This window comes from Neodiprion virginianus, chromosome 5 (assembly GCF_021901495.1).
Source record: "Neodiprion virginianus isolate iyNeoVirg1 chromosome 5, iyNeoVirg1.1, whole genome shotgun sequence".
Classification (NCBI taxonomy): domain Eukaryota; kingdom Metazoa; phylum Arthropoda; class Insecta; order Hymenoptera; family Diprionidae; genus Neodiprion; species Neodiprion virginianus.
Genome location: NC_060881.1, coordinates 24,960,624 through 24,973,887, shown reverse-complemented (window position 1 = coordinate 24,973,887; position 13,264 = coordinate 24,960,624). Strand labels below are relative to the sequence as shown.

The following is a 13,264-nucleotide window of genomic DNA, read 5'->3' as shown; positions in this document are numbered from 1 at the left end:
TAACGAAAAATAAAAACATCTGTTTAAGCGTTAACCTGACTCGGTGGTTCTTTTACTATTCACCCTGTTCCGGGCAGCGGACCAATCGTGTGATTTCTCCGATTATGGTCCGAGGGGTTAGAGCGAAAGGAAGGGGGAACGGAGAGTGACAGATGTATGGGACCCGAGACAGATGGAGAGGGACGAAGAAAGGAGAGAGACGATTTCCGTTAACCGCTCGCCAGTTGAAAGTTATTGGACAAACGAATTCAAACCGAAGAAGTCGTTGCTCGATTGCTCGGTGGTGTGGTGAATGCACAGCCGAGAGTTTGTTGTTTCTTGTTTGGCACAGAGCTGGATATACAGCGCAATAAAAGGCGAATTTTAACACTGTTATAGTTCGATATATAAGCTGCATTTACCATGGCGTTGAGAAGTCGACCGGCCCTTGTGGTAAGCAAAATTATTATTTACTTACTAACTCGTCCGCGCCACGTTATTACATTCTAAATATGAATCCGGCGTGCCAGTGTAACGGCCGTTTTTCATGACGACAGGGGGATTATGATTACGAAAATCTCGTCCCCTCCGACTTCGGATACTAGCGAATTTCATCCAAATCTCAACAACAGTCTAAGATTGCTTCCTCCGACTTTTATCTCACTTTTTGCAGTGGAAAATACGCCAACGGTGTAAAGAAAGTAATAACAAACAAACTCGCCCTTTGATCCCACTTTGAAATTTTTCCAAAATTCAAATAAATTTTGCAATCTCATTTCCCAATACCGAATTTTGATGACTTTAATTGTCTCGCAAAATGTATGCCCCCGAATTATCAAGCCGATTTCTGACAGGTCTTATTCATTCGTCTTTTCGATAGAATAATTTTTTAATTTCGCAGAATATTGGGAATCAGGAGAATGTCGCAAATGCTAAAGCTAAGGCCCTGGGTCTTGGACATACCAAAAGATCAGCATTGGGTGAGATAGGCAACAAAGTGAACAATTTGCGTGGCACAAGACCAATGTGCAAGGCAGGCATTCAACATGACTTGCCAAAGAAGACAACAGCGAAACCAGCCACCTTAGAAAGTCTGAAGCTGACGGAAAAGCCACACGTTGAGCTGGCCAAGCAACTCGTTAGAAATGAACCCTCATCCCCACTCGTCAGACCTTCGATTGAACAAACTCCACCGCCTGCACACCAGCAGCAAACACAACAACCGGATCAGGTTGAAAAGGTGTCGTTTTCCTCAGACCTTTTGATAGAGGACATTGACCAAGACGACAGTGGAAATCCCATACTTGTGTCAATATATAGCAATGATATATATGCACACCTCCGTGACCTTGAGCGGCAAACTCCTGTGGAACGAGAGTTCTTAACTGGGCAACAAGTCACTCCGAAAATGAGAAGTGTTCTTGTCGATTGGCTTGTTGAGGTTCATCAACAGTTCCACCTCACTCAGGAGACGCTCTATCTGACAGTTGCGATACTTGATCGATTCCTTCAGGTTTGATATTTTTTATAGTTGAAAAGTATCTGCTTTCAATTTTTTTAATCTAGAATGATGAGTGAGAGGCTTACTTTAGTTGGAAAATTTTCGGAATTTTGTTATTGTGTGAAACTGTTTGGCATCTATACTGTACAATTAATTTACCTTATTCACAGGCGTACAGGAGTATAGACAGAAAGAGGCTACAGCTGGTGGGTATAACGGCAATGTTCGTTGCAAGTAAATACGAGGAAATGTATTCCCCAGACATAAACGACTTTGTTTATGTAACGGATAATGCCTATTCAAAGCTGGAGGTCCTGCAGATGGAGATGGTGATGTTGCGAACTCTGAAATACTCTTTTGGACGGCCCCTGCCCCTGCAATTCCTGAGAAGATATAGCAAGGCGGGAAAGGTATGATAATTTCATTTGAGAGTAATTTTGTTCAATTCCATTTCAAATACCATATATTCTTCTTTTATAGGCCTTAGCAGTCCATCACACAATGGCTAAATATTTTCTGGAGCAGGGTCTAATCAATTATGACATGTGTCACTACCCGCCCAGTCTCGTTGCAGCTGCAGCGTTGTACCTCTCACTTTTGTAAGTTCATTTTTCAGTTGTATTGTTATATATTTTGCCAAAGTCAATTTGAAATTCGTTCATCCTTTATTCTGGTTTGCATAGCCTGATTGGTAGCGAAGAAGATGCAGAGGAAGGAAAACTCGTCTGGACGCCGACTCTAGTACATTACAGTACGTACAAAGAGGAGCAGGTACTACCAGTTGTCAGAGAAATAGCTTTGTATATCATAAATGTTGAAAAATCAAAGCATCAAGCTGTGAGAAAGAAGTACACCCAGTCAAAGCACATGAAAATAAGTTTGCGTTCAGAGCTAAAATCACCGACGATGTACGACCTGGCGACAACCAAGAGGCAAGACTAGACACGTGGTACTGTGTATAATGTGTGTGAGAAAATTGATAATATAATTTAAAGAAGAATTCTACATTCTTCCTTTAACGCAGGACACGGCGATATTAGTATTTGTCGAGCAACAAAATGTTGCTGAGCGTACGTCATTTCGCCTGTGCGTTATTAGATAGCTCAAAAAAAGAAACAATTTTCTTTTCAAATGCATTCGCGTTTCGATGAATGGAAAAGACTTCTTTTTAAATATCGATGGAAAGAGTGAATGAGTAATAGCAATGCTAAAATAAAGCGGACACAAGAAAAATAATTCAGAAGCCACAGACATTGATAAATTAAAATTCTTATCGCGATTAAAACAACATTGGTGATTTTTCATGCTCGAACTCTTTACAATTATTATTAATATTATTTTTCTTTGTTTTGATTATATATATATATATTATATCAGGTATTATACTATAATATTTTAGTTTTTATTAGTCTGCTATTGTAACGTAATTATCTTTTTATACGCGCACCACAATTATATTTTAATATTTTACGACAGAGAGAAATAAGAAAAACCAATCAACCAATTGGATGTTGATGTTCATGATACTAGCGCACTTTTCTCAAAAACTTGTGACCCCTAATGGTAACACGGATTTTGTGATTATAGCGATATAAGTTAGAAGAAACCATTTGAACAATACCGGTGAGTCTGTTGAAATAGTAGGTAACTAAAGCATGACATTGGAATGATTCCAGGATTTATGAATTGGCGTGATCAAACTATAACGTATCTACAGAGTGACCCAGGATTATCGCCCCATAGGCTATCAATGTATTCCTCGTGAAAATCTGCAACTGAAACATTTTTTATCTTAGTCATCGAAAATTTAACGCCTGAGAATTATAGACTCTTGAAATTTGCCGATCTGGTAGCATCTGATGACTAAATAAGGCTGGCGAAGCGTCATTTGACCATCATGTGCCCGACACCTGTCCTGAACAATCAGATGTTACCAAATTGGCTAATCTCAAACGGCTGTAAGCCGCAAATGACAAATTTCCTGTTAAATGTGAAAAATCTTTCAGTTGCAAATTTTCTTGGGGAACATATTGACAGCCTGTGGGGTGATAATCTTGGGTCAGCCTATATATGTGACGTCACGCTTACCTTGTGGATTGTTTCTAATTTTCTAGTAAAAATTACGTATTGGAATTCATTATCCGAACTGAGTCAGGTAATAAAATATTACTATCCACATCATCTAATGCTTATTTTTTTCCTACAAAATGTAATCACTTGTCTGCATGAATATTACTCAAAAATTAAATGATTGGTCGCTTGTCGCACAGTTTGAGGTCAATGAAATATGGAACTCCTTGAACCCTCCGTTGAACTTCTGCGTGTCCAGAGACGTGTCTATATTTGTACATATTATATGTGTGTTATTTTATTTCATTTATTTTTTTATTTTATTTTTTTTTTACTCACAGACTTGAAGCTAGCTATAATAGATAGGTACATACTTGTAACGGGGTTGAATCGAACCGCACAAAAATATAATAATCAGCCACAAAATTATTCTACATTAAGTATTAAATGAAATTAAATTTACTGTATGTTAGAATACGAAAACTGGTCTGTGTCTGGTAGAATAATAAATAAAAACCATACTTGTTTGAAGAGCTAACTACCCATTCATTACTTTTTCCCGATAAGATACAATATTTATGTGACCTAAAACTGCATGAAGCGAAGAAAAAAATTTTAAACGTCATCTCACTTCCCGCCATACTCAGATAATTGATACGTTAAAAATATCCTCTAAATATTTTTAAATAAGAACGATTTTATGTACAGACACGGCATGACAGAGGATATAAAAAAAGTTGAGAAACCGATCTATTGATTTCTTTGTTTCCCGACCGTTGAGCGATTAATCACGACTAATCTGTTTATTTTCTTTTACGCAATTTGTTTTTCTCTGCGTTCTAATGACAAGAGGGTGTCAAACTGGGCTGGAACAGTCTATAGCCATCGCGAAGTGATCGCGTTAAAAACTTAAAAATTGTAAGAAAAAAAAAAAAAAATGGATTTAAAGGCCGTTGTTGTTCCCGGCGAGGCACCGGAATCCGACGACGAATCTGTCAACGTGACAACGGTACGTAACCCTAAAAACCAATCGCGGATTACGGAAAATAAAAACGAAAATTACTGTTTTGCTTTTTCAGGGACCCGGTTTCCAGCCAAAACGAATTCTCAATCCGTGTGGCACGATTATTCCAGGGGAAGCGCCAGAGTCCGACGATGGTAAACAAAAACTCTGACCTAACCTTTTTCTTCCACAGCGATTAGGTCCGGATCTACGAGGCAATATCGTCTCTCACAGTGGGATGTACGTAATCGGAGTAAAAGCAACTGCAATTGTTGTTAAAGATGAGATCAATAACTGCTTCTTTTTGTCATCTTGGCTCTTTGACCGCTCTGGGAGAAAGTTTTTCTTTTTTATTCCTGCAAATATTACTTCAGTTATAAAATTCATTTTTAATTTTTTCTCAATTCTGTTTATCAAAAATTCCTTGTACTCAACTCTGAGAGGCAATATTTTGCACATTCTGGCTTTTCAATGATTGTTATTTCAAGCTCCAGTCGAACACTACAATACAAACTTGTTAATAGGAAGGTATTGAAATGTATTCCTTTCTGTTTAATTTTTCCTCCTCCTGTAACAAATAACAACTTTAATATTGAACGTGTTGAAAACATCGTAAATATTGATTTAAAAGAAGAATATACTTACCCCAGATGGAACTACCAGCTTAAGTAGCATAAGTGGAGCTGTTGAGGCGATCGTTTGCCCTCCTTATACGGAGGCCAGAGTACATAAATCAAATAGACATACATACAAGTACAACAGCTTGCTTCACAAGAAACTGAGTAAGTCTTAAAACCATTATTATCATTATTATGAAACAAAATTTGAAATTAAGAAATACCAAGGAAATAATGAGGCACCCAAAAAATCTGCGTGACTCGTTTTTTGAGTTGTCTTTGAAATTTCTGAATATCTCATTCTTATTGTAGTCACAAATTTGTATTCACATAACGATATTCCTGAATTAATGTTGCATGATTAATTGTGTATGAAATACCTGTATGCTGCAGGGGATTGTCACCAGATGCTGGACAAGGATTTGACTGAGATTTGTGAATCTGTTATTGGTAAAAATATTCAGGAGTTGACATCTGCTAATAGACAACTGCTAAGGAGTGAACTGACACTGCAAGAAGCTGCTAGCCAGCTGAGAGATGCTTCTATTCGTTCAAAGAACGTCGCGAATGCGCTTCTCAATGTTACAGAAGCAAATTTTTTTCATAGTATCAAAATCTGAGCAGTTTCTGCGATGTTTGAATGTAGTGGCGTCGCTAGATGATTGGACAGTAAATAAAATGCTTTATTAATGTTTTGTGTAGCATACACGGTATAATATAGATACACATTCATGTTTTACCCATTAAATATGTCGATTGTACAATACAATGTTTGTTTACTCACTTAAACACGGGTAACTAAGAAATGTTAAATCATTATCAGAGGCTTGATAATTGAGCATTTAAGTTTTATTATTGGCAGTTCTATTTATTCTTATTATTAACTAAGAGCGGTTTATTTTATTTACTTTTATTACTACTATTTCTTTTGAAACCAGTGTTTCCATCTAAAATTATAATTGTATTTAGCATTTTTTATTTTTACCGGTTAAATTATCGTTAGCTAAATATAAGTAATTATCGGTGTATAACGACGTGCTTGCGAAATTTAATTGTTAAATTTATAAGATTCTATCAAATATCACATACATCTAGAGTATGGTATTAACATGTGAAATGTGAAAATTTACGATAATGAAAATTACCTAATTAATCGTAGATTTATAAAAATGCTGTCTAAAAAAGAATTAGATACGAGGCTGCCAAATTCGATTTTTTAAATGCAAGAACGCCCTTATCGGGTCGGATCGATAATAATATACAGTATTGTATATATATGCATACCTATATAATTAAGTTTATTTTTTTTCTTTTCGCATTTAGTTTTCTATCAAATGTGTCTTTTTCTGGTATCAAAGGGTGCTAAGATCGGTTTATGGATCGAACAGCTAATTTTAGTGGAGCGAAAATTGTGATCTAAATGGGGGATGAAACTTTACTTACCTCTCAATATAATGAAATTCAGTCTTAAACATTTCATAAAACTTGGTATCAACTAAAACCTATCTCTTATAGAAATACAAATGTGTAATAAACATTTATAAAAATCATATATAATCCTAATCCTTGGGCCAATATCGATGTGGCTACCTTGCAAGGAAATTATTTTTACGCTCTAGCCTCGGCAGCGGTGGAATGATACTTTACTGGATATTTTGCAATGGGTCAGTACACTATAGCCGATTAATTCCTAACGCAATTCTATATAGGGTATGTTTACCTACACGATTGTGTGCAAAGTTGCAATTATTTATTCTCTCCGATAAAAGACGTACGATACCTGTAATGCAGAAGGTATGCCAAATATTATGAGCGTGTATTATAAGCTGTGATCATCCATTAATCATTATGTAGGACATAAAAATTGCCCATCATTCAGTCGGCAGATATCTATACACATATGAATCACAGAAACTTTACTCCCTTCCTTCTGCCCCATATTCATTGGGTAATTTGACGTGGAACTTCGGCTCAATTCCAGATGAAAATCATCGTTTGCTGAATGTGACGTCCCTTGTATATGAGACGTCTTCGAATGCGGTACATGTTTGCCAGTGTGAGGGTGCCGACCCCCCACATGGCCTACGCCCGCTCCATCTCTCCTCCGCTTGCATACATCTGCAATAGTGCCATTGATTCCTGCGCCTGTCGTTTCTCGGCTAAAAATCTTCCTGACGCCTCCTTCAGTTGCTCCAGGAATATCCTGCAGAAATTTTTTTCAAACACTCAACAGACTGCCCATATAATCACCCAACATGTTTTCTCTTCCCAAAAACTTCACCCATCCCTCACCTGTCAGGCACAATGTCTGCTAGACTTTCCGGATCCATATCACTTAGCAGTTCCAAGTCGTTTCCACCTAATAGCGAAATGTGGGTTGGATCTCCACGCAGTGAGGAGACCAGCGGCTTGATCTGTGCCCCATTCCCACGTTCCCTCCTTCTTGATGTTCCTTCTTTTCCACTATCCGTATCATCCAGCAGAACATAGCGTGATGTACTAGCTGAGCTTCCAGCAGCTGACCATCTTTGATGGCCACACAGGACCATCAAGCTTGTATTTCTCTCAAGCGTAGCAAAGTATTCTTCGTCGTCTACCTCGGTACCTACGCAATTCACACTTCATTAAGGTTCTCAATCACCAGATAATCGATATTTACAATCTAAAATAACAATACTTACCATCCTGTTCCAAAACAATGGTCAGGTGCTCTTCTTGTGGCAAGTCAAATCGGTTTCTAGCTATGGCAGTGAGTTCTTTTAGTGACGAGGCTGTAATGCCCTTGCGTCTTTCTCTCGCATGATCAATTATCTTATACGGGGAAGCTGTTGCTTGTACTGCCCCTGCAGTGTCTGACATCCTGAAATTAGATTGGCGTTGTATAAATGTCATGAAAATAAAATGTTCTGATAAGCCATAAGAATTCACACAGAGTTTCTTTCATTGCTTAGTCTTATTAGAAGTATAGTATAATAATTTCTTGATATATATTTGTAATGAAAAATTCAAGAATCTAGAAAGCTGTTTGGATAAAATTATATCATTGAAAAACGTGTTTGGAACATATTCTTTCAATATATCCTTATTCAAAGTGGCTCTCAATCGTTTTTTCACAAAATGTTTAATGTTGATAGATAGATTGGGTTTTATAATGGTTTTCCTTACCTTGTTTTATTTATATCACCAGAGATATGATATCAATATTAAAATTACCAAAGTGATTGTTTAGAACACAGTCCAATTATGGGTCTTTCACGTTCAACTTTTTACTCGATAATCACTTGGGTGAAATCACAGTGATAAACTGTAAATATATGTAAGGATAATATGACACTATTAGGCAATGAAACTTTCTCAATTAATTTTGAGCAAACTTCTGTTTAACAGGGTATTTTAATAGGATGACAATACACAATTTGGTGAGCACTGTATGAATACTGAATGTAGGCAAAAGAGGGTGGAATCCGAATGCAATCTCTTAAGCTGTTCGCTGGCTATGGTGGTTGTCAATGGTGTGGCAATTCAATATGATTATATCACTACTGTACAGACGTAGAGTAAAAAAGAAAGTATCATTTGTTGGCCACTGAACCGACTTTGCACCAACTGAACACTGGGTCAATGGTGTAACCACCCTTCCTATTTATACACTCAGTACTCTCCGTATATACATAGAATAACCAGACAGGCAACTCCTCCCTTTACCAACATGGCACCCAGACTGAAATCAATAATAGTGACCTCAGATCTGCAAGTGCATAGTGGAGGATCTGCTTTTTTTTTTTTTTTTTTTAAAGGCTGTTTTGCTCTCCACTTTCGTTTCAGATGTATTATCCATTTTTTCAATTTTGAACTTCATAGGTGGGACACTGGCTTCAAGATTGAGGATAATCATAAGTTTTTGTGAATAGCAAATATGAAGTTTGATTAGTTGATGGGATTTCTACGTCAATGCATTTACTATTGGAGCAGAGTCCATTTTTAATAGAATTAAATGATTCACCTATATCTACATGTATTTTGAGGAATATAAAAAACATGCTGAGGCATACTCGGGCCTTGGGTACCTACATCGCGGCAGGGGATAAATTTAGCCGAATGAGACTAGACAGCGTATCAAGTTTAAAGTTAGCCTGGGCTTAGTCCAGTTCAGGCATCTAGGTGAGCTCTGGCTAGCGTTTAGTAAACTAGTTCAATTATTAAGTATCCATATTGAAATTAAATAAGGGTGTGATGCCACAAACTTTGAATAAACCATCCGAGGACAGCCAGGCGTGGGAGTTATTAGAACGATGTCTTTTGCCATTCGTATTCTCACACGCGGTTGCAGTTATCGTTGCCACGATTCTCAACACTTTCGGCATTTCGCAGATATCTAGTTTTGTACTGTTTCTTCTATTTCTCAGCGTATCTCTCGGCTCTACTTTATTCTATCACAATCTAAAGGTAAACTATCACACTTGCCTAACAAAGAGAAATAAAGTCAATTATTCAAAGTGAAATATCCGCAAGTTTAACGATTGAGGCCATAATAGCGACATCGCTACGTATTACTAAATACAGTGATGAAGAAAATTATTATCATAGGTAACTGCGGCTGGAAAGGCAATATTGATAACAGGATGTGACTCCAGGGTAGGAAATGCTTTGGCGAAGCAGCTGGACGACTTGGTATATAAAAATAAAAACCTACAAAATATCGATATGCTCAATCATTACAATGATAACTTGATAATAATATGTCCGTTGTTAAATATCCTTCAAGGGGTTCACAGTTTTTGCGACTTTTTCAAACAAGAATGAGAACAATGAGATAGCGTGCAAATTAAAAGATCAATGCTCGGGAAGACTGCGTGTTCTGCAACTGGATGTAACAAGCGAGCGTGATATCCATTCAACTTTCCTCTACGTCAATGAGCACTTGCCCGACGGAGCTCCAGGTAAATAGACCAGCCAGAGTTACGTTACTTAGTCTGAAAAAGTCAAATCAAGCATTCCAATTTAATTATAGGTTTGTGGGGTTTGGTACATGCTGACGCCTGGGTGGCGCTAGGCGAATGTGAGTGGATTCCATCTTCGGTGCTAAAGCGTAGCGTGGAAGTTAACTTCATTGGAGTATCGAGACTGACGCAGGTAAAAACATTTGTAAAACAAGTTTGCTAAACTATGACACTTGCATATTATTATTTTTATCGTGCAATAGGTATTCCTTCCACTAGTGAGACGCTCTAAGGGACGCGTTGTACTTGTAGGAAGCCTTTTTGCAAGAATCCCAAGCCCAGTGCGAGGGATACATTGTGCAGTAAAGGTAAGAAGACCGGAGGTGACAAACTCGGTTGTGCATAATCAATTGCAATAGGTTTTTAAAATTATTACTCTGAACACCGGCTACTTTGATAAGGAAGCGCAAATTTGAAATCAGGATAAAACTGTACGCTATCTGACTAATGGAAATTCATAGTATTTTTTATTTTGGTTTATGAATCTGTAAAGGTGCTAGTTTCTGTATGTGTTCCGAGATCTCTAAAGCAGCTCAACCCCTTGCTATGCTTTTTTTTTTTTTGTGTACGTTATTCATTGAGACTAGTTTTAGTATATATTTGATGACAATATGATTGAAGCGCAATACTTGAATTTTTCCCAAATATCTTATGTAATCTGCGCAAGAGTATATCGTGGGGAACTGAAAATCAACTGATTTTGTTTATAGACCGTATATTTTCTCCGAAATGGCCTGTTCATGTTGAAAAAAACAATTTTTCTTTTTCCTAATAGTCTACAATCTTTTAATGAAAATCCCGTCCCAGGATCAATTAAACACTTGGTAAAGTCCCATTGTAAGCGGCAAAGTGATAACAAAAACTGTACTACCGCACGTAGGTCCCTAAAATATGCAAAAAACTTACAGGCAGCGGTAGAGGCATGGGGAAATTGCTTACGTTTGGAAATGCGGAGATGGGGTGTGGATGTTGTTATAGTTGAGACCGGGGAATATGTGTCGGGCAGTGCCTGGCTGAAAGACAATGCCTCTCTGCTGGAGCAGGCAAGAGATATGTGGACACAGCTCGACCCCCAAACACGGCGTGAGTATGGTCAAGAATTATTCCAAAAGGAGATGATTGCCTTAGAGAGATACACGCTTGGTCCGGAGGCGGATCTGACTCAAACTACCAGAGCTTTGACCGACGCTACAGTGAGAACATTCCCATTGAGGCGATACATGCCTGTGTCCCGTGGAGAGAGAATAAGAGCGCTGCTAAGTGATCACCTGCCAAAACCTATATACGACATACTATACACGGATTGAATGATTCGTAGATCAATTGCAGATCTGTTCCTTTAGTTTGTTGCTCATTTCTCCTATTTAATCGAAGAGAAAAAGAAATTTATGATATTCTGGCAGTCAATGAAATCCCTTGAAATGATTACTGTATATATATTGACTTGATGTATTTTCATAGTTGATCGTTCGAACACATTTCAAGGCTTTATTGGGCTTTATAAATAAATGGGCGTACCATCAAGGCATACGATTTATTGTCCCCCTCCCACGCTCGAAAAAACCGTCTGCGCAATAAATATCGTATCTCCTCCACCCGCAGTCTACACTCAGTTTTTTTGGTGAGGACGTTGTGCTCAGTTTTTGTGCTCTTGGCTAGAATGACAGGAATGACAGGTTCGTTTCAAGTTCAGTTCTCGGTCAAAGAGATTCTCGGCCTCTCCGCAGATGGCGTTATTTTTAAAACATCGTAGATGATCCCCATCGCTGAATGAAGATGTATGAAGACTGGTAGCTCAGCGTTATTTTTCGTAATGATTTACCGGATCTGAGCGGGTTTGGGGGTAAATTCTACGACTCTGCCACTTACCGACTCGTCTTGTGGGATCCCAATGTTGAATAAAATTGGTATTGCAGAATACTGCAATTTTCGGCATTCTTTAAGGATACTGACGAACTATGATGCAATCAAGGCACACTGCATTGCGGGTAACGAAGAGTTCTGTCTTATCCATTATTCGTCGAATTCGGAGGGTGAGTTAACGTGAGTCATAACCTCACCTCGTCAATCGACGTACGCATTTCAATGTAAATCCATCAGTTTTTGAATTTATATTACAATGATCGAGTCGTGTACAAAAAAGCGGATGCTCATAGCCGTCACTTTTTTAGGAGGGTCTGTTCTCATTTCTATCAATAACACTTATCAGCTTGAACATTCATACCCACGTTTTCAGTTGCTGCAAACCACTAGCGATAATAACCTAAGAGTGGATTTTCTCTTTTAATATTCCATCAGTACCCTGATTAACGATATTTTCAAAATTGTTATCGTTCGCATTGTTGACCAATAAAAATGTGTCATCATTTTTGCGCAAAGCTATGTACCGTGATCCCCATTTTTTGCTTATATATACATGTATATAACCATACTGTAACTTTTGCGAGAGATGTGTTGTACTTACATAAAAACATTTCTTACAGGTTGATGATACTCGTCTTGATTATTGAAAGCAATTGGACAGACACGGACAGCAGCAAGGCATTTGTAGAGTCTGTCGAAAAGAATTCGAGCTGTTATCTCAATGAAGAATTTGATGTGATATTAGAGTGTCATCCGTGTACAGCTTTCGAAATAGCGAGCGAAAGCATCGGCGTCTGCATTCATACAAGCAACAAGGAAGTGTTGAAATGTCGCAAGAGTGGTATAACTGTAACCAGAAGGTAAGGATTGTCATTATGATTGTTTTCATGATTTGTGATAACTTCACATTTTACTTGAACTGGTTCATTTTTCTTTATACATGTTGTACTCTTTTCAGTTGTGATAAAGTTGCTTGGCTGGAGGAGCGCAGTTTCTGGAGATTTGAAGGCCTTATGTTTGGTCTCGCTGTCTTATCTTGCATCAGCGTCTACTGGAGGGAGAACATCTTGCGGCAAAGAATAGTCAGAAAAGTGGCTAGACAACTCAGAGCTAGTGTGTAGATTGGCGGTACCGACCAGCTCAGGTTCTGAAAAAATTATAAAATTGACATAGTATAATTTGAACTGCATTTCTGTAGCATTCAGACTTTCAAGAGTTGTGAAACTATCGT

The 13,264-nt window shown here is 37.9% G+C and overlaps 5 protein-coding genes across 12 annotated transcripts; 4 read left to right on the top strand and 1 right to left on the bottom strand.

The window, feature by feature from the left end:
- Positions 1 to 211: 211 nt before the first annotated feature.
- On the top strand, positions 212 to 3,815 carry LOC124304342 (G2/mitotic-specific cyclin-B). Its single transcript, XM_046762404.1, has 5 exons — positions 212 to 432; positions 881 to 1,492; positions 1,651 to 1,890; positions 1,961 to 2,079; positions 2,164 to 3,815. Exons 1-5 carry the CDS (start codon positions 403 to 405, stop codon positions 2,420 to 2,422), a joined length of 1,260 nt encoding a protein of 419 aa, XP_046618360.1. The 5' UTR covers positions 212 to 402; the 3' UTR covers positions 2,423 to 3,815.
- A 419-nt stretch (positions 3,816 to 4,234) lies between these two features.
- Positions 4,235 to 6,295, top strand: LOC124304348 (uncharacterized). Of its 2 annotated transcripts, XM_046762421.1 has the most exons (4): positions 4,235 to 4,559; positions 4,630 to 4,708; positions 5,204 to 5,335; positions 5,564 to 6,295. In XM_046762421.1, exons 1-4 carry the CDS (start codon positions 4,488 to 4,490, stop codon positions 5,788 to 5,790), a joined length of 510 nt encoding a protein of 169 aa, XP_046618377.1. In that variant the 5' UTR covers positions 4,235 to 4,487; the 3' UTR covers positions 5,791 to 6,295. The 2 variants fall into 2 exon arrangements, with proteins under 2 accessions (XP_046618377.1, XP_046618378.1); XM_046762422.1 differs by lacking the exons at positions 4,235 to 4,559; positions 4,630 to 4,708 and adding an exon at positions 4,908 to 5,081 and having other exon boundaries at positions 5,185 to 5,335.
- Positions 6,296 to 6,486: 191 nt separating this feature from the next.
- Positions 6,487 to 12,738, bottom strand: LOC124304347 (DNA fragmentation factor subunit alpha-like). 5 transcript variants are annotated; one of them, XM_046762417.1, is made up of 5 exons: positions 11,689 to 11,924; positions 8,336 to 8,474; positions 7,852 to 8,030; positions 7,463 to 7,775; positions 6,487 to 7,373 (listed from the first exon to the last, which is right to left on the bottom strand). In XM_046762417.1, the coding sequence occupies exons 3-5, from the start codon at positions 8,027 to 8,029 to the stop codon at positions 7,253 to 7,255; spliced, it is 612 nt and encodes a 203-aa protein (XP_046618373.1). In that variant the 5' UTR covers position 8,030; positions 8,336 to 8,474; positions 11,689 to 11,924; the 3' UTR covers positions 6,487 to 7,252. The 5 variants fall into 5 exon arrangements, with proteins under 5 accessions (XP_046618373.1, XP_046618374.1, XP_046618372.1 ...); XM_046762418.1 differs by having other exon boundaries at positions 11,702 to 11,924; XM_046762416.1 differs by lacking the exons at positions 8,336 to 8,474; positions 11,689 to 11,924 and adding an exon at positions 12,635 to 12,738.
- On the top strand, positions 9,314 to 11,694 carry LOC124304344 (D-beta-hydroxybutyrate dehydrogenase, mitochondrial). Its single transcript, XM_046762410.1, has 6 exons — positions 9,314 to 9,616; positions 9,758 to 9,841; positions 9,936 to 10,110; positions 10,182 to 10,303; positions 10,374 to 10,478; positions 11,079 to 11,694. The coding sequence occupies exons 1-6, from the start codon at positions 9,404 to 9,406 to the stop codon at positions 11,475 to 11,477; spliced, it is 1,098 nt and encodes a 365-aa protein (XP_046618366.1). The 5' UTR covers positions 9,314 to 9,403; the 3' UTR covers positions 11,478 to 11,694.
- On the top strand, positions 12,070 to 13,176 carry LOC124304349 (protein JTB). 3 transcript variants are annotated; one of them, XM_046762426.1, is made up of 3 exons: positions 12,070 to 12,203; positions 12,654 to 12,893; positions 12,992 to 13,176. In XM_046762426.1, exons 2-3 carry the CDS (start codon positions 12,658 to 12,660, stop codon positions 13,152 to 13,154), a joined length of 399 nt encoding a protein of 132 aa, XP_046618382.1. In that variant the 5' UTR covers positions 12,070 to 12,203; positions 12,654 to 12,657; the 3' UTR covers positions 13,155 to 13,176. The 3 variants fall into 3 exon arrangements, with proteins under 3 accessions (XP_046618382.1, XP_046618380.1, XP_046618379.1); XM_046762424.1 differs by having other exon boundaries at positions 12,198 to 12,257; XM_046762423.1 differs by lacking the exon at positions 12,070 to 12,203 and adding an exon at positions 12,210 to 12,345.
- Positions 13,177 to 13,264: the final 88 nt, after the last annotated feature.